The 20,972-nt window shown below is 37.0% G+C and overlaps 1 protein-coding gene across 13 annotated transcripts in view; it reads left to right on the top strand.

The window, feature by feature from the left end:
• Positions 1–832: 832 nt before the first annotated feature.
• LOC107092401 (steroid hormone receptor ERR2-like) overlaps positions 833–20,972 on the top strand; it is a 57,707-nt gene continuing 37,567 nt past the window's right edge. Inside the window, exons 1-4 of one of the 13 annotated variants that reach the window (XM_015386866.1) lie at positions 834–1,160; positions 2,912–3,049; positions 5,263–5,284; positions 8,114–8,182. In XM_015386866.1, coding sequence (XP_015242352.1) covers positions 8,154–8,182 — 29 coding nt within the window. In that variant the 5' untranslated portion in view covers positions 834–1,160; positions 2,912–3,049; positions 5,263–5,284; positions 8,114–8,153. Of the gene's footprint in view, positions 1,161–2,911; positions 3,050–4,823; positions 5,285–8,113; positions 8,183–20,972 lie in introns of those variants that run through there. The other 12 variants (XM_015386871.1, XM_015386863.1, XM_015386864.1 and 9 more) reach the window with 12 other exon arrangements.

Here is a 20,972-nt window from a genome sequence, read left to right on the forward strand (position 1 = left end):
GTTATAAAACCAGTGATATTAGGTTAAAAACACTGACATTAGGTCAAAAACCACTGATATTAGGTTAAAACCACTGATATTGTTGTATTTTCCTGCCTTTTGATTCTGATTAGGAGTGATTTTTATTTATTTTTTATTTTATTTTATAGTTGATGATTACAATACTGTCAGCAGTCTGTCAATATTGAGATTCTTGCTTAAATGTACCATATCCAAAATAAATAAATGAATAATGTCTCTGAGCAGCACTTATATGTGTAGACTTAACTAGATGTTAGTTTTTTTTTCCGAGTCTCTTTTTGCTATTTCTTAAAGCAGAACTGTTTTTGACACAGACATGCAACCAGTCCCACCATACATATGGTTTGCCTATACCAGAAAGACAACACAAAAAAGAATATATTTTTTTCTTTGTTTGACAAGGATACTAAAAATCTGTTTCTGCTATAGTAATTTATTTAAGATATGTTAGACAAATACAAATAAAAAATTTATTGAAAAAAGAAACCAGACTCTTTTATTTAGCTGAATAAACATTTGCAAAACCTAAACATGAAAGCAGGTTTACATAATCTGTGAAAGGTCTGTCACTTGATACAATAGGCTAACTGTGATCTCTGCTGCACAGACGCGACGCTGCAATTGCTCTCTTATTTATTCATCAACAGTGGAAACTGACCGACTACCTGCCTGCTGCAGTGATCTGTCCGCTCTCACCTCCCTTTTTCTCAGGTGAAAACCCACCCACCACACAACACTACACACTGGGAGAGGTGGGGGTAAAAAAAGGGGCAAAACTAAGTAAATTCCAGTGGAGCTGCTGCATATAAACAGAGACGATGCAAGTAGACGTTGCAGGTGGAAAATATATTTTAATTCTTAAATGAATAATCAAGGAGATGATTACATCTGCACATTTTTCTGATCTTGAACTATATTTGACCCGAGCTCCGCTGGTTAGGAGGTGTTTGGTTCAGCTACAGGGTGCGCACCGGAGGAGGAGTTGACGGTGCGTCTGCCGTGCGCGGCGGATAAACGGTGCGCTCAGACGCACAGACGGAGCCAAACCAACAGCAACACCTGGAGACTCAACTTCCACCGCGCGCAGGTTGTGTCCACAGTAGCAGCGGCGGGGATGGGACATGACTTGTCCGAGTAAGGTATACATTCATTAATGTCAGGATTAAGCCCATTTGTGTTCTTTTTTATGTTTTTTATTTAGGATGTTTAGATCTAATTGAGATATTATATATTTTCAGAACACCTTTTCTCTGGGAATAGTAATGGACTTTCTGTTATGTGTGAAACTTTTTTTTAGTATTCAGCAAAAGCTTAAGTATCTTGTTTAGGTATAGTTTACCATATTAGGTTTAGAGCTATTTGATTAAAGAGGAATAATTTTGTAAAATGGGATAAAAATTTTCCTCATTATTGTAAGGCCTTAAAATTACCAGCTTTCTGTAAGTTTCTTTTAAATAAGTCTTTGACACAATCTGTCTAACTAAAACTTTACAAGAACAGATAAAACTGATTTTTTATTGGACATAAAGAACCTGCTTAGAGATTCCTTATATAAACTTCACATCTATTCCTGTTATTCTGTCATCTTTATTCAATGTAACTTTTCTTGCTCATTGGCTAAATTTCTCACCAATATACTTGATAACTTACTCTAATGCTTATCCCTGCTTTCGGTTAATTTGAGTTTTTTTCTTTTTCTTTGGATTTTAAGGCAAACAAACAGAGCCGGCCCTATGTGGTATGAGGCCCCAAGCAGAAATCAGTTTGGTGGCCACCTCTAGTCAGGTGTTTTTTTTCCCATGACAGCAACCCTGCGCTAGTTTTATTTTAATAACCCATACTTGATCTTCATGTAAAACAAACAATAAAATAAAATAAAATAAAAAAACAGTTTTCAAAAATTATTTTTGAAACTTCTGCTTGAAACTTTTGAGACTTCAGCTGATTTGGGACACAATCAGCAGAAGTCTTGCATTAGCAAGAAATTATAGCTATGTTAGCATAACTTTCAAAGGATGATTTGTTTACTTAGCTTTGCTCAACTGCTGCATTGAATTTCTCTTGAATTTCTTCTTTCCTATATCTGGTGCTGGTCCCACATAAAAGCAAACACACAAACAAAATAAAGGAACTTCTGCAGATGCATCGAGGGATTCAGGACCAACAAAGTAATAGAAGAAGAATATATTCATTATTAAAAGCGTTAAAAGCTGCAACCTAAAAAAAATACAGTCATTTATGATTCAATTTTTGTGTAATGTCACAACTTCAGGTGTGTGCCATCTTTACAGCCATTCTTTATTTGTGTTGTAAAATCAAAGTGATTCAACTAAATAAATAAATGTGGGAAGCAACAAGCCGCAGCAGGGAACTAATAGCTCACAACGCATTAAAGAAAAAAAAAACAGTCTGTTACCTTGCAACAGGGTATTTGTTAGAAACAAACTTTCTAAAATACTTGTGTCCAAACATAGTTCTGCTTTACAAGTGTTGCAGTTTGTGCTTTTTTGTTAGTTCTGGATTTTAAAGTAATTTTTAAACAGTTAATCCAAACGTGTTTATTTTTCTTTACTTCTGAAACACTCTGTAATCTGAAAATGTGATTTACTTAATATAAATAAGAATATGATTTGCCTTAATTTGGTTGCAAAAAAGAGAGCAGCTGCTGCATGATCTGTGTCAGCGTGGAGGCTCTGCTACTGCACATCAGTAGGCCTGTGATGATCAATAGGGACTGCGTGATGTTTTTGCATCGATTAGAGAAACGTGAGCCGATGAATGGAACTGGATTCCTCTCCAGGGGGTTTATTCTTTTCCTGTTCAGCAGTAGCAGAGCGATGCTACACACTTTTTCTTTTGTTGTCCTTTTTATGCATGAATCTTCTGGTAGAGAGCGGCTCTTTCATGCTCTCTTGTACCTTTTACGGAGAGGCCGGGCAGCAACTTCAGGGCACCTCGTGAGTTTCTGAGAAGAGGACAGACTGCTGTTTTCCTTTGACTGGACTCAGCCGAGTGTCAGGATGCCATGGTAAGCTCTGTTCCTATAATGTGGGGATACAGTAACATGGAGACCCTTGCTGACTGTGAAATGCTATCTGCATTCTCTGCATTCTTACTGAGCTTGATCAACACTGAAACACAGGCGTTGCTAAAGCTGGGGTTAGAGCAGACAGAGCCAGATTTTCCGCTCCTTTGGAGGCCGATCAGACTTCCAAGAGTATGACTTATGGCCTGAGATCATCTCTCACAGGTGGGGAAGGCTTTACAATGGCCCCCTCTCATGCAACACCCAAAATCACAGCTAATCGAAAGAGTTCAGTAAAACCTTTACAGGGCTTTGTGCTTCGGGTAAAAACCCTGAACGTCTCATCTGAGCTTTTATTCATGAGGTCAGGCTTGATTTTATTTAAAGATATGCATTTGGCTAGAAACTGGAAATGATTTATCTTGGTAAGCTCTGATCAGCAGGTCAGATACTAAAACTAAGATATATTTTCCTCCCTTTTATTTATAAAAAGCATAAAGCAAACAACTGCCATCTTTTTTTTTGTCCATAAACCAACAACAAGCACTCTGATGTGATTTGTCTAAGTAATGTTAATATCAGTTAAAAGGAAATAGAAAAATGCTTTGATGAATAAATTGTGAAAATTGCTTAATTTGTGCGGTTTTTTGTGATATACCTCCTATAACTTTGAACTCTAAGATCTTTCTTTCATATTTCTGACTTAAATCTTTAGATATGCAGCATGAGTTTCAAGGTCCCTTCTTTAAAAATAACTGGTGTCATGATTTAATCTCATCTAGATTAATTCTACTATGAGTTATCATTTGGCCTTTTCTAGTCTTTAATGTGTACCCCTTATTATTTTACCCCACGGCATAATAAAACTTTTTGTTGCATTGAAGAATGCATTTTCGCCATTTATCAGATTGGTACAAAGACTTAGTCTGACTCAGCAGGTCAGTCTTGAAATATTGGTATCGGCTAGAAAAAGCCTGATCAGTGCATTTTGTACAATTTACTAGATAAGAATATCTTCATATTTAGAGGTAAAACTGATATTATGACTTTAAATTTTGGTCTGTAATATTTGTTTTTTTGCAAATATACCGTAACAATGCAATCCCTACTAGTAATATTTCTTTTTAATTCTTCTCCAAATTATTCTTTTACTCAATTTGATTTTTTAAAATGTTTTGAAAGGTGATCTTGAGGCATTTTGTTAACTGTCATAAAGTTTTATCAAATTTTCTCTGTTTATATTCTCAGAGATAGAGTGAAACTCAATCCATTTAAGTCTGAATCAGAACCAGTTATCTAAATCTGACTTTATTCTAGAAATCTTAGTAAAACAGCAACTATTAGTTATTTCCTTTTGAAGCATTTCAATGCCAGAATCTCCTGTAATCTGTAGCATCTTGAAATATATGAATGCATAAAAAAATAATTTATATGAAACCTGAATTTCCCCTTTTTTAATTTTATTTGTAGTTGTTGCATATGTTTTATTTAGTGTACAGCTTTTATTTTAGAGATTTGAAACTGAGCTTTTTTTGGTTGCATGCAGGTCCATGTGATTCAGTGTTGTGTCTACATGCATGTGAGCGCTGTTGTTGTATGAGTGAGCCAGGGCGCATTCGGATCCCTCCTCCCCGGAGCTCCGCCGGCCCCTCTGTCGCTTTAAGTCCTGCCCCTTGGAGCCAGCCAACAGCAGCTGTTCCATATTCATCAAGCCCTTGAGTCTTAAAGAGCCCTATCCCGAGCATGGAAAGAGTCATTCCTCTCGCTCGCACTCTCATGCTCTCTCCATCTTAGCGCTCATCCCGCTGCTGCCAGCGCGCCTCCGTCTCTCACCTCCCCTTTTTACCTCTCTGTCTATCTGTCCCTCCTCCTCTCCCCCCTCCTTTCAACCGCTCCCTCTCTTTCTTTCTCACTCTAAAATTCTCTTATATACACTCAGACACACACTCCTTCTCTCTCTTCCTCACTTAAACACACACACACACACTCCACACATCCTCATGCGCACGCACTCCTGGTTCATCAGAGCCCGGCATACCTGTGCAGGCTGTTTGGGGGCAGCGTGGTGCTGGAGGGGCTTTTTGCGGTTGTCTCTGAGGGTGCTGTGCAATCATTTGGGGGAAGAAGCGGGTCTCAGTTGTTTTCTCTTTCCTCTTCCTCTCATTCCTGGAATGCTAAAACTGGACTGATGGACATTTCCGAACTTTGTCTTCCAGACCCTCTCAGCTATCATAACCAGTAGGTGCAACCTGCTTCTTTTTTCCACCTTTCACTTTTTCCCAGCTCTTGAATTTAACTTTATTTACTTTTCCCCATATGTTTTACTTTATTTCATCCCTTTTTCTATCATTTTCACATTTCTTTAAGCTCAAAACTGTACATTTTCTTTTTTTTAAATTCCCATGCATTCTTTTGCATCATTTCACTTTTCTGAATGTGCACTTTTCTTCTGTCCTAAGGGATTTTAACTCAGATTAGACTGACAGCAGCTAAGCAGGTACAGGTGTCTGAAACATATTGTAAGCATGTGACTTGGTATTTATATGCCCCATTCGGAGCGTGTCTGATTGATTCAGCTTGTGCCACTGAATCATGCGGGACCCTTGTCCAGTTGGGTTAAAAGCCTGTTTGCTGATGGCTTTGTTGCACAAACCAGGGTCACTCTGGCAGGATGAAAGAGAAATTGTAAGGAGATGAGATTAATGTGAATGCATGTAATTGGAAAGGATAAACTACATGGTTAAATGTATTTTTACAACTTTGAAGAGGTAATTTGACGGACTAAGTAACCTCTGAGAACCAGTAGGTCTGTCATGCAGGCGAGCTGCCATCCTGCTGCTGTTGGGACACTCTGGTTCTCCGTCCTCATCAGTTCATCTGTGACTTATATTTTAAACTAAATAAATTTTGTTTATTTACTTATTTTTTTTAAAGATAGATGACAAATTTATTCATCAAAGTAAGACCTCATTCAGGTGAATGCACTTTTTAAAAATTAATTTAGGGATTTGGCATTTCTCTGGACTCAAAGTGTTTTAATTTTCTTCTATGTGTAAAAAGGGCTTTTTTCATAAATATTCATTTATAAGGTTTATTTTAACAAATATCTAATAAAAAAAAATCTATATTTGTAGGACTTATGCAAAACATTTTTATGTGTTTAGAAGAATTTTCACTGTCTCAGAATTCACCAAATTCATCATATGTATATTCATTGTTTATCATCTAAACATAAATCTCATATCATAGGTTTAATTGCTTTACACTTTTTCATATTTAGTTGCTATTTTTTTAATTTAAAATAATGAATATAAATTTTTAAGCTCTATTTTCAAGCTTGATTTCATTCAGATGATTATAAATAATTTTAACACCAAGTGCACTTTACAACTAATATTGCATAAGGATGAGTGAAGTAAGGCAGAACTTTCATTTTTGTAGTTAACAGTTACAGAAAGCCATTATTAAATTCATAACAAAAATATTGTTTTATGTGCATATTTTTTCTTTTAGATAAATAACATATTCCAAGACTTTTTTGGGTTTGTGGTTTCTTGTTTTTATTGTAAAACAATATAAATGTACTTTTATTTAATAAAATAAGCTTTTAATAAGGGGAATTGATAAAAAAAAATATGCACAAAGGAAATTGTTATTTTATTATTCCTTGAACATAAGAAAAGTTTTTTTTTTCAATTGAACATGCAAATATTATACTTAGAATATTTACAATAATAGTTTGATATTCTAAAGCCACTTTCCGTTTGAAGCCAATTAGACATATTGTTCACATCAGTTTAGGAGAAAAGACACTTTCCTTTTCGTGTGGAATTTATTACCACTGACCTGACGACTTGTCCACTGTTGCAGACTTGATCTGATGAAACCCTTTCCACCCTGGACATTAATTTTTTTCTACTGTGTCCTATTTGCTGTCGTTTTCGGACTCTCGCTGGATGTAGAAGTGATGCTTGTTATAAGCGATCTCTGTTGAATGTTTTTTTGCACCATGCAGCTTGTAGAGCGCTGTGCTGGAATCTATAAAATACCTTAGATAACCTTGAGGATGTCGCCAATTTCTGGGCATTAGACTGAAGTAAAGTTTTTAACAAACTGATATTAACAGTAAAACACCTTTAAACAAGCTTCTGTTGAATTTTCAGATAAAACAAGCTATACAAATAATTCAATTAAATTCCCACTGTAATGTCAGATTCTTTTTGTGCTAATATTTCTGTTAATATGAAGGTAATTTCGCTTCATTTCTTTAAGTATACAAAAATATTATTACAATGATTTTACACATTGTGCAAAAGTCCGTCATGGCTACAGCAGTGAATAATTCAAACGTTGCTCCTCTAAAAAAAGATTTAAACAGCAGGAATTGGGTTTTTACTCTTTTTATTCCTAAACGTCTTTCAACACCCATGTTTTCCTTTATCCCTGGCATCGCCACTGCAATATACTAACAAGGCTATCCAATTTCCCGTCTTGAAATAAGAGCTTTTTAATGTATTTTTAGAGAGGCAGAAAGAAGTTAGCACACAGTGATGAATTAGATTTCAATTTATTTGACTTCATTCCCAGCTTGCTGCATTAGAGCCTGCAAACAGCCATCTCTGGCGATCCGTCCACTTGATTCTTATTAGGTTTCAGAAAACAAGGCGAGGGAATTGCATTAGTGTATCTTAAGTTAAAAGCTCCTTGCTCTTTGACCAAGTGTTTCATTGTTATTGGGTTAATCAGATTTTTGCTGTCTTCATGGAGATGCTATCACAGGTTAGAGGCAGTGGTGAGTAACCAAAGCAGCCGCGCTCAGACACTATCCAGATGGGATCAGCTTACGGTAATTTGGTTTCAGAATACATTACCAGAAAAGCCTCCTGGACAACGATGGCCACCCCACTGTGTGCCAGGAGTTGCTGGCCCCTGTGGCCGGGCAGTGCTTCCGCTGCTCCACCTGTCGCTTTTATTTCCCACAGCTTTTAGGAGGTTTTCAGATGTTTCTTTTGTGCTTAAATTCAAAATTGTTGTCCAATTCTAAATACTTCTTCCTTGTATCAACAGGGCTTTGTTGTCCAAATCATTAGAGAGATTCCTGAGTCCAATGGCCACGCTGGAGACCTCTCATTTCTGGTATCTAGTATCATTACTCTTACTGTAAAATAGGCATGGGCCGGGAAGAGATCCTCACCGTATGATAACATAGAGTGAAATAACCACATTACAAATTCATGTTTTCACTGTTAGAAATGAAATTTTCCTAGGGGGTATAATTGTCTTAATTTAAAAAATCTTACTACTTAAAAAAATAAAATAAATTCAAACAACTAAAATAATGATTAAGAATAAATGTTTTAAAACAATTTTTTTTATTGTTAGTTGTAAATTTCATTTTCATACTTAGGCATTTAAGCTAAACTATTTAACAATGATTGATAAATTTATCAGGATTTCAGTAAACATGCTTAATAAAGAGTAACACTAGTAGAATACGCCTATATTAGCAGGTTAATTAACTGGACTACTGCTGGGGATGTCTGCTGCCACCTTCTTGACGTAGCTTGTTGGACTTGTCCTGTAATTTTAAAACGGCATTACCTTCAGAGGGAAGGGATGTGGCTCATTTAGTTTCCACATTGCGTCTAGAACTATTTTTCAAACAACTGAGTTTTTCTTTAATGTATGCAGAGTAAAATGTAGGAGCTTTCTTTCAGCCAGCTGACTGGCAGTGTGCAGCAGTTGTTGGGGAATTAGAGTACCACTTTATCTATACTTCATAAAACAGAATAAAGTAGCTAAATAGCTTAACTAACTACAATTAATAAGTTAGGCTCAGGTAGCCATCATTTTGCTCAATATAATTTCAACTCACATATTTCTCATTGAAGATTGACAACTACAATATTTATGTTTTCCCTTTACTTTATTCACCTTGGCTGGGAAACTTCCAAACAGCCAAATTTATCCCAGTAAGGGACTTAAAAGTAAAGGTGCACATCTCAGGCAGCAGAGCAGCAACTAGTGGGGGAGGGGGAGTTCTGTCTAAAGCTTTGCTTCACATATTCTAAACAAAAACTTCAGACACTTCATTCCTCTTTTTTGTATTTTAGAAAAAAAATATGAACACTGATGAAAGAAAAAAAATAGTTTTAATAGTTTTTTGTTGCTAATCCATTTTTTCAAGCAAACATTGTTGAACTACATACTTAATCACACTAACATCCACTGACTAAATACTCTTTAACGTTTACAAATGTTCAAATGTGGGTCCCTCATTTTTTTATGCCGATTTTAAAATTTGTCTTCCAAAGCTTTTACTAATATGGATTTTTTTTTTTTTGGAAGAGACAGTAATGACAAAGATGAAAATAAAAACTTAAATTTAATGGATTGCATCCTGGATTTTAAAATAAACTGAACCTCATGAACACCTGAAATTGATCTGAGCTATGAGGTTCTCACCATGTATCAGGTAGAACTACAACAGTTTCACAATTATGCAACATTTGCACAAAAAGGAAAACTGTATATAAAAAATTGTGACTAGATTTAGTAGACTATATTTCTACCTACAGAAATAACAAGTATAATGACTGCGTAATTAGTTAAGATTGGCTGCCTCTTATCACATGGGCTGCTTGTTGTTTTCAGAACCGCTTTACCCTTTCAGGAGTTATGTTTATATTCATTCTTCTTAACAAGAGAAAGTCTTTCTTTTGCTCAACGGAAAGGTGTAGTATCACTCTGACACCCGGTGAGCAAATAGTGTACAGCAACAAGCAGGGGAGGGGTACTACCTGTTATGCAATGCTTCATGCTGCACTGGTAAAACTCAGGCCCCAGTGGACTTTTTCTGCAAGTCAGTAAGGAAAAGGGTAATAATGATGTTAGCTGATCCAATCTAACTCAGGCCGAACTTGGATTGTATTTGAACCCTCAGCATAAAGCAAAGCTAAAGTCTATTGGTAAAACAGTTGCTGTGTACTCGACTCTTTGTTTAACCCCTTATATATAATCATCATAACCTGATCAAATTATTAGTTTTTCCTTTTCAGGAAGAGCATAAATCAAACTTGTTTCATTTTCACTGTCTTTCTATGTTGTCATAACATGCCACCTCCTCACTTCTTAAATTTGCCCTTTACACCTCTTGGCGATTAGCTGTTATCGTTCTTTGATTATTTCACAACACCCACCTGCATGGAAACAAATAGCTGTTGCTGAATGCGCCCCCTGCGGTTTTCTAGCCCATGGTAACCTTGGACACCCCCGCCGCAGTGTGAGAATCTGTTTAAAAATAACCAGGTCCATTAGTCTAGAAAGGATAATGCTAGCCTATGTGGGCTCTCATGCCCTTGTGGCAGCAAAGTGCTATCACTGACACGTTGCGTCAGCACTTCTTCCTGTTGCTACGACGCTCAAGGGCTCCTCTTTAGTCACTCACACATGCATATGTGCAGGTATTCAAACACAAACAGCAGAATAGAAGCAGTAAAGAAAAAAAAGTGGTAATTGAAGTGCTTGGGTGTTGCATAAGTAAAGTTTACAATACTCTTGAAGACTGATATTTTTCAAAGAGAGTTTAACTCTTAGAAGAACAGCAGTTCCTGTAGGAAATGTGATGTAATGTGGGTAACTATATGGGTGTTTATCAGCGGAGGCCATTGGTATTGAGCAGCCAGTTGTTTGAAGGTTATGTTTCAGAGCAGTAATTGAAATGCAAAATAACATTAGGATCGATGGTTAGCTTTGTTTATTTATGAAATCAATATTGAAAGCGTCCGTCACAGTAGCAGCTCTGATTCTCACTGACAGCTTCACCGCGTCCCCCCCTGCGTTAGCTGCAATGAGCTCTGAAACGACTGCAGAGTTTGTTGTCATTCTTTTGAAAAGCTGCACTAAAAGTGTTAGGCCTTTGTTACAAGTGTGAGGCTGGGACAATCTTACCACTAATTTAATTCAGCATTGTTTGAGATTCTCTGTAAATATGCCTGTTGTACTATTTATACATAAACATATAGAACTTGTTATTAACACAGTTTCCTTTTTAAAAAAGCCTGCAAACTAGGATCAAACTAAAGGTATACTTTAGTTTTTAAAAGCAAAATTTTTAGTTATTGTGGTTAACGTCCTTTTAAAGACATGCAATGAAATGAGCTAGAGCAACCAGAGTTTTATCCTGCACTATACGATTAGATAAGCCCAGCCCTCCCCCTCCCCCATCTGTTCTTGGACACTGAAAATAAGCTACTACTGCAGTTTTCCTCATTCTCATAGAAAGAACCTGTTTGAGTCATGTGGAAACTGAAGGAACGCCACCAATTAATGAATAATAAGAGTTGGAACTTGTACATCATTTGTGCATATAAGTATTATGGAACACTTATACTGTGAGGATTGCCTCATGCCTCCAATCGACTTTGGTTTTAAAGCATTATTGTAGTACAAAGAGTGATAATTGGCGCTTCTTTTGATTCCATCTGTGTTTTTTAATTACTGGAAATATAATAAAACCTTAAATCTTAGAAAATCTAATGACCGTTTTTCAGTTAGCTGACTTGCAGTACATGGCATCCTGTCAGGAAGGGGCCGTGATATATTACTCAGATAAGCATACAAATGACAAAAACTCAACTGTGATATGTTCGCTGGCATTATATCTGATGGACATTAACTTTTTTACCCTGATATATCAGGATCCCAGCAACCTACTAATCTTTGGACATTAGTGATCCAACCTTGTCTTCTCGATCAGATCAATGGGTGGCAGTGATTTTAGCTGGTTAACCAACTGTCTGCTGTAAATAAGGGGCTGCACATTACTTGAAAGTCATGCTGGAATAGAAAAAAAAACAAAAAACATTTTGAACCATAACTACTTAAACCTTGGGATAAAAAGATGCTATAAACAACACGATTTATGAAACTTTGTGGGTTTTTGTTCACTTTTTGGGTGTAAAGACGCTTAAAGGGGCTGATAATTTCTTTAAATAACTGCCACTTTGTATCTTAAGTGAAATACATTTTTCAAAAATGCAATAAATGAAGTTTTAATTTTTTATATAGGTTTGACTATAAAAAGCTTTTCCGGCTTCACTGAGACGTTCCTGACATCTAAGCTTGTAACTCACATTTTCTGAACATAAGTGTGGCATTCTGGCTTAGTGTGCTTTCCCTGGCTTTAGATGTTTTGACCGTTGATTTCTGTGTGACAAACTGGGTGTGTGTTGCTACTGAACGCACAACCTGTCCTCCCTTAGATGTCATCCTTTTAGTGACTCAGCAGTCCATCACCCATGGGTGTGAATCCCTTTCATAGGCGAAATGCAGGTAAAATAAAGAAATTCAGATTTTTTTCATCATGTTTATTATCTGCATCAAACATAAGAGGTAAAAAAAAAACTTCTGTTCCAGCAGAAAATTCTACATCTATTCAAGGATCTGTAACATATTTTCTATTCTTTATTTTAATTTTTAGAAAAAACAGGATGCAGTTATTGAAATCGGCCCCTTAGACATCAAAAACAAAGAATTGGCGGCAGACTGGAAAATACTTCAAAACATGTTTTGATACCAGCCCTACAGCACTATGTGGACTTAAATTGAGTGACACTGAGTGACTGTTTTTGAACCTGCTACTTAGACTGCACCCCACCCCCACTTTCCAAAGAAGACGCATTAATTCCGAAAATCTCCCCAAAGTTTAATTATTCCTGAATGGTGTTGTGGTGGACACAAGCGTATAAATCAGTTAGGCGCACACGCCTTTTTTATTACCAGCACTATTTATAGAGAATGTCTGGCAGCTGGTAGAGATGAGCCTGTAAAAAAGCTGGCGGCTATTGCTGGGACTGTGTCGACCGCTGTAGCATGTGACAGTCATAACAATGGAGTTTTGCAGTTTGAAATGTGTGCTAAAAGCTAGAAGTGACGTTGAATTTTCAACTGGATTAAAATGTCATCGTTTTTACTGGTGACACTCTGACTGTGAGCCTTTGCAAACATTGACACATCGCGTTTAAATCTCCGCCTGATAAACTTGCATATTTTTGGCCCGTTAATTTTGCATGCTTTATTTGTGTGTATGAGCTTGAACTACTTTGTCTTTTAATGTTTATATCTTCCTCTTCAGTAGAGAGTAATTTATTTTTGGGGTGTTGAGCCATTGCGTCTTTGTCTTAGGCAGGTAGAGTTTCCCCCCTAAACAAGGACGGCCTATCAGGGGAAGATTAATGAAGTAATTTCATGCATGGCTCTATGCCTTCGTCTTCCTATATGCACAGTGACTGTGTCTAAACCTGTGATTTACATTCGACTGTGCTAAATAGCCTTAACCCCCTGTAATAATATTTCTCTGTTTGTGGCATACACACACACACACACACACACACACCGAATCACCATTGAAACCATTCAGCACAAATGAGGGTTTCGAAAAATTTTCTAATAAAATTTGCTCCTTTCTTGAATTTGTTTGTTTTTTATGAGTCTATTCCAATCAGGTTGTTGTAATTAATTTATCAAAATTTGATATTAATAAATACAATGTACTTTTTAAGAGTGTATAAAAGTTTTTCTTTTAATATGACAACGTTTTTGTTGAATTGTACTACAGCTGTCATATTGATGTAAGCAAACATGCAGGAACTACGGATTATTTACCACAACGCTACAGTTTTTTTAAGCTGTTGCTGAGCACTGCAGCTTAGCTGGCTGAAGGATTCAACTAGAATCAAATTGTTACTATAAGAACGTTTTTAAAGATCCTTTTCAGAGACGTTCCTCATTAAAAAGAATGGAATTTTCAGAGATTAACCTTTTTTTTGTCCATCATGACAAATGACTGTTACAAGATCCAGAGGGGCCAACTCTGTTTGATAAGTCCCAGCTAATTTGGCATATTGGAACTAGGGCTGCATTAATCAATTAATGATCGGATAGCAAAAGGTTCCTTAAAGAGAATTTTTTACCAAATTAAGCCAGTTGAAACTAAAACTTTTTCACTTGAAGAGGTCTTGATAGAGCCTATTGACAGATGTAAAGGTTTTTTAAACTTAAATTGAAATATTTATATGTTATTTGCAGTTTTTTGATGTTTTTACTGCTCTATGTGGGTTCCTCTGTCGGCTAAAGCCATGTTTTACAATCTATACCGATTACTAAATGAGTTTACGATTATTTCAATAATCGATTTATCCCAATTAATCCGATTATTGTTTCAGCCCTAATTGGAACTTAAGCATAGAAGTATTTAGATTAAAAAAAAAAACCCTGCATGGTCTGTATTTAAGGTGTAAACAATAAAAATATGCAAATATTCAAATGTATCCTACTGATATGAACATTTTCAGATTTTTTAAAATTGCAATATCAAAGACATACAGTCTTTTTGTTTGTTTGTTTAAATTTTGTTTATCAAAAATAAACATGTGTACATACAAAAACATGTATGTTGATCATATCAATTAGGGAATAAATACACTTGTTTTGTGTTGCTCTGTCAGAGAAGCGCAATCAAAAATTCTGAAAATAAAAATTAACCAAGGAATAAATTAATTGAAAATTGATTATTTTTAATTGTAACAATCAATTTTAGTAGAGGAATGTTAACAACTGAAATTAACTACAGCTAACACCAATATTATACCACATTCTGGTGTTATTAATGAAATATATTTGCTTTGGCAAAAATAATTTGGTTCCAGTTGGTCTTAATTACTTTTCATAGTTTTAAAGTGATACTGTACGTCTATGTTGTAAAATTAAACCATGACTGTGCCTCATAATGGATGTGAAGAATAGTAATCTGTTTTAATGAAAAGACAGAATTAGAAATTGGATCCCAAATGAACTCCATAGAAGGTTGGAATTATCTCAGATTTTTTCCTTTAACATACAGTATGATGAACAGTTTAATCCTGCAGAGAGTTCTCTCCCCTCAGTCTGCCTGGTTTAGGCATTAATTCTTTCTCAGACAATCACTCCCAAATTCCCCCACTGACAGTAGCTCTGTCATTAGCAGGCTACTTCCTTCAACATCCTGAAATCAGGCCCCTTTGACGAACAGGATCTGCCCAGAGCGGCCCAGACAGTTTACGTCAGACAAACAGCAGTGCCTGTGTCACAAGAGGACCTTTCTTTCCTTTCCAGTAGCCTCTCTGAAGGAAGGAGGTGGGAGAGAGGATCAATAGATGTGATCTGCTTCTAGGCCAGATCTATGCTGCGGTCCTGATAGGACGTGGGGCTCATGTTGTCATAGTGGAGTGAGCTCATACCTTTACAAAGACTTCAATAATATAACTATAAAGCGGCTAAATATAATCCTTTACTTCTACCTTTAATAAACACAAACACTCGGTGTACAGTCCCTTCAAGTGGTTAACCTGCATATGTCCTATCCTGCCAACTATTGATCCAGGACTGTCCTTTACCAAAATAACTATAAACACTTCTTTCCTGAACTCTTTTTCCTATTTTCTTTGGAGTTATTCTTATCATCTTTTTTCCGATTGATACTAATTTCTATTTTTTTCTTGTAGGTTTGTCCTGCTGATCTAGATTTAATGAAAATAAAAGAAATGTGTTGCTCAGTCTTTGAGCGCATGTTCCTAACGTCCCGTTGTTTGATGTTTACCCTGAAAATTGAAGTTTTTAGTTTGAATTCTTTTGATGAATAAAAAATACTATACCAAATAAATTAATATAAAATTTTAATTTAATCAGACATGTTCAGAAATTGTCTGATTTTAACCTCTGTCCAACTTATCGATGCATCTGTACTTTTTATCGTTTACAGCTCTTCCTGATTCCATTCTTCTAATCTTTCCTTTTGTTTGCCTCCGTAGATCTGCGCATCATAAATCTCTGTCAGCGTCTCCTGAGTGTCTGGCATATCTGTTAATAAAGAGGGCCCTCCTCTTTTTCAGGTCCATCTCTCCTCCCTCCTCCTCCCCTTAGTCATATCTATGTGCCAGAGCAGGACTAATGAATGAGAAACTACAAAATTAGAGGCCTCTCCGTCATAGATTGGATTGGTCCCTCTGGAGAGCTGGGTTTGCCTCCAACCTAACCAGCGCCATTAAACCAAACTCACCTCCCCCAATCTTTCCATTTTTTATACATGTATATTACCCAAACATGTATTTGAACACACTTTCATGTAGACTGTCCCAGGAGTAATCAAGCCTCGTATTCCCCTGATGGTCTTTAACATAGAATCAGATATCCAAAATTCCAGACTGCATAATTCAGAGAAAAGTAGGTTTTTCTAAATCTCAATGAGGTTCGTAACTCCTTATCCATTAGTTAGAACAGAGCCAAAGCAGCCAGAGGGGGTGAAAACACTTTCTACATGTTTAGAATTGTTCTGAGGTTAAGAACCAGATAATGTTCCCTCGATAGTTTATGAACAGTGACCACAATGTGAAAAATTTGATATCTGGCTCTTTCCTTTTTGTTTGGTACATTTAAATCAACATCCTACCATTTTCAGTTAAAATAATTAAAAATGCAGTTTAGGTGTTGCACTTTTATGGGGTTTATTCAAAATAATAAAAAAATTATTTAAATTCTGATTGATGAAAAAGATTAGATACAGTATGAACAATTCCCCATTTATAGAAAATAAGTTATCTGAAAACAATGCCATTATAAATGAAATACACGAACATGTCCTTTCCAATATAGAACATTTTTGGTAATTGTGTCGACCAGCTTCAACCTTCATAAAAAATGGTCAATAACTGTAATTTTTAATTTCTTCATCTGCAATTCTTTTGGTGTATATAACATGTTTTAGTCCTCAGAGATATATCAAAGAGATAAGATGTTCAAAGTCATATTTAGCAGCTCAGTTCTCAAAGAAAATTGGAAGTATCGGCCAGGCAAAGAACGCTTGATCGGTCCATTTTTATTCTTTTCTGAGGCTATAAAGATTTTGGTCTCCACTGTGCCAGAAATGACTCCCTGCCTGTGCGTGTTGGAGCGCTAAAAGGTGGCGATGGCCCCTGGGGGAGAGGTCAGCCTGGCAGCTGCTTGTGTGCCTGTCTGTGGTGGGGAGGCAGAGCGGGGCTGAGGGGAGCTCTGTCAGGAGCTAATTGAGTTCGTCCTACCGGCGCTGACTCTGGGGCCAATGGCTTATCAGGCCACATCGCCTGAGGCCCTCAAGACAGATTTGCCCCCAGTTGGGGCATCTGATATCACCATTTCCTTGCCTGCTGATGTCAACCCGCCCCCCGAACCAAACACACACTCTCACGCACACACCTACAGGAAAGGATCAGCTAGTAGGGATGTGACGCTTAAATGTGTGAAAAGATGCTTTCAGGACATCTAACAAGAATTTATTCACTCCTTCAGTTTGATCTCGCACATGTTTGGTTTTTTGGTCAAGCGTGGAACAAAGTAAAGTTTTGTTATATATTACTCGCTGTGGGAATATCTCCAAATTGACTCTAACAAATCCTGAGTGTTCATGCCGATGTTCTGAATTTCATTCTCAGGTGAGAAAAGAAGGAGAGCTCCACAGCTCTCTTCTTAGAAGTTGAAGAGCGGCGAGTGTAGTCGGAGCTGCCAGATCGTTAGTCCGGCTAATCCTGGCCGCAGCCGCACCAGCGGAATGATATTAGGGATCTGAAATGCTGTTAGGATGGCCAGGTGGAATCAGATTAAAACCAAACTGCGCAGTGTGCGTTTGCGAAGCCCATATCCTTCTACTCAGCATGAATTTTGATCGGTACAAAGGGAACAAAAGGAGGAGGAACAGAGAGAGGAAAAGACAGGGGGGAGATACTGTGTCTTAGAAGAGAGCTGTTTCTTTGGGCAGCCAGGCAGCGGAATCTGAAAAAGCTCTTAGCTTGAGGAAGGAAGAAAGAACTATAGATTTTACAGCATCAAGTCTCAGATAGTTCAGCAAACCTTTTCCTGTCTGTTCTGCTCGTGCACCACATGAACTAATTACTACCTGCCCCCATATAGTGAATTATTTATCCCAACTATTGCTGCTGTCAAGTAATTGAATGCTCATAATTCATTTTCCGCTTACAATTGTATTTATAGATTTAAATTGGTCCTGTCCAGCAAGAGATTAGAAATATTTATAGAAGTATTGTAGACTTTTTGATTAATACAGCTGGTTTAAGTGGTTAGTATTCGCTCAGCATCATTAATCAATGTAAGCAGGCATGTTAAAAACATAAGCATATAGTGGTGGTGGTAATGTGTCATACTAGAATGAGTTAAGGGGTTTCCAGGCTGCACATTTATTATAAATGACCACGTTGAGCTGGAGGGGAAACAGTTAAGACACTTATGCAATTATGCTAAGTGTCACCCTGAGGATGGCCTTTGAACCGAGGTTAAGCTCACTCTGAATTTGTGAAATAAAAGCCAAATGGAGCAATCTCATGCCCCTTCGTTTTAATATATAGCCTTTAATAAGCCAAGTGCAGGTGGCCTGTCGTGCAGGTGCACATATCCATCTGAAACATGGAGCATAAAGCAGATGAACAGCGAGGTGTGCCTTAATTTATTGGGATGCAATCTGCATTCATTATCGAGAGCAGCAAGATCTGTTTTAGAAAGAGATCAAAAGAATTTGCATTCTTTGTGACTGCGATGAGGCTGAAGAGAGAATAAAGTATTTAAGGCAGATATGCACCAGACAGTTTAGAAATATTTAAACTGTTTATTAAGACAGGACACAGATTAAAAATACCTTTTTTTCAGTTTAAATTAAATAATCATTGTACAATAATGAAGAAAAAACATTAAAAAAACAAGTGACCAGTTACTACACCATTGACCTTAGCTTCCTAGTATAACTATTAAGCAGCATAGAGTTGATTTTTTTGTGATTGAGCTTTCCTTAACCATAAGAGTCTGTGTCTAAGAGAGCAGCTGGTATTACATTGCTCTGCAGTTTTTATCTGAGACAAAATTACTGGAGTTACATTTAAAGGTGTCAAAATAAGCATTCAGAGCCCCAAACATAATATTTCAAAATGCATTTCCTGTATTATAAGCAGACTCATTACTTAAATAATAAATTTTAATAACTGACTTCAAAATACTTTAAGTTGGTCTTAGAACAAATACAGCACGTATTATGACATGGCTTTTGCAAAACTGAGCAGCTGTTCTGCAGCACATTCAGCATTATGTTATTTACTTATATTCAACTCTGTTGAGGAAGTGTGAACTGAAAGTGGAAACAAATACTTTTTCTTTTCCTTTTTCATCTTTGTGAGATCCTCACAATACTGAAAACATGTTTATCACTGAGTAACTACCTCTGAAATAAAGAATAATGTAAGACCATGTTAGAAAAATAATATTTTTGGTTTCAATCATTGGTCAAGCATGAAATCGTCTCATTCCAGTTACCCCCTGATTTCTCGGTGCATCTCCGCTAAATTGAATCTCGTTTTCTCTAACAGGTAAAAAAAAAAGAGCTTGTCTGTTCATTTTTATACAGTGAAGACATAATACATGGAAGAACTTCAAGACCGCTCAGACAGAAGGGCTTATAACCACAAGGTCAACAGATTTAACGGGGGACATTTTTTTATTATTTATTTTAGCAGTTAACCTCTTTGTGAATTTCCAGAAGTGGTGGGCACCGATGAATATACATGACAGCAGGGAGGAGAAAACCCAGGAAGGAGATTTAATTTGACACACTGACCCCCATCTCCACGGGCCTGGGAAGCCAGGGTGAGAAAATAAGGTTGACCCAATGACCCCCTAGGGCCTGAACTCCTCCTTCACCCATCCTTACAATTAAATCAGCCTGAGAGAGCAGAAGGATCTTCGCCAACCAGTGATGCATCTCACTTCTTGTTTGTTCTAGGAAGCTTTGAGACATGTAAAGCCCAATTTAATGTGCCACCCTCTACCAGTTAAAATGTCAAAATGATTTGTCAACAGTGTAAGCTTTACTATTAGTTGGCAATATGCTAATGGGGGTAAGGCACAACTTGTGCAGTCTTGCTACCACTCTTTCTGAAACCAAATCTGCATTTTCATAGGTCGTGCAAGGCTCAATCTTGCTAATGCAGACATTGCAAGCAACCTCTTCCCCTCCATGTGGTGCCTAATGCAAAAACTGTGCATGCACGTTAGTGTTTGACCTCGCCATAACCCTAAGAGGTTACCGTGTGTCTACACAGCATCCCCAATACCTTGAGTAATTCATTTCCCTTCCTTTTTCACCCCTTTAGTTCTCTCTAAAGAAAATGCGTGCAGACACCCTGCACCGATGCGCCCTCTCCGACTACTGTTGGCTCTGAGCAATTTCAAGTTAAAGGTTATAGAGCAGGACTGGAATACATTTTATATAGGCATAGAAAGCCTCAGAGTGCATTTTGTGGCCACAGCCAAAAGGTTGCACTTTAGTCTGCACACGTTACAGCATTAGATTACATGTACTCCAAAATACAGTTATTAGACAGACAGTGAAAAAGTCAATATCTTGCCATCATGTTTCCTTTTGGTTGACTGCTGACTCAAGGAGACAAGTGAAGGTCCGCTGTGCTCTCTAAACTATTGAGATGCGATGCCCCCATCTTGATTTGTCCAGTTGTGTGTGTGTGTGTGTGTGCCTGTTAGGTTATTTGAGCACTCTTGATTTCTGCCCTCTGCCTCTCATTCTTTTTTTCCTTTCTTCTCTTTCAGTCTGCGTTTTTTCATTGCAGAGAAATGTGTGCTGAAATTTGTGTAGCAGTTGTGTGTATTTGTTTTCCGAAGGACCTTAACAGCTGCTGTAGTGTGTGGCTAATGAAGCACTTATAAAATCAGTTGGCGGGTTTATTTTGGATGTGAGGACATCGTGATTAAAAGAGCAAAGATTACAATAACAGAAGAAATAAATCAAATATATCGAAGAGGACATTCACTAGTGGTGAACTAATCAATTCTTAGTTTT

The sequence above is a fragment of the Cyprinodon variegatus genome, unplaced genomic scaffold (assembly GCF_000732505.1).
Source record: "Cyprinodon variegatus isolate N-32 unplaced genomic scaffold, C_variegatus-1.0 Scaffold379, whole genome shotgun sequence".
Taxonomy (NCBI): domain Eukaryota; kingdom Metazoa; phylum Chordata; class Actinopteri; order Cyprinodontiformes; family Cyprinodontidae; genus Cyprinodon; species Cyprinodon variegatus.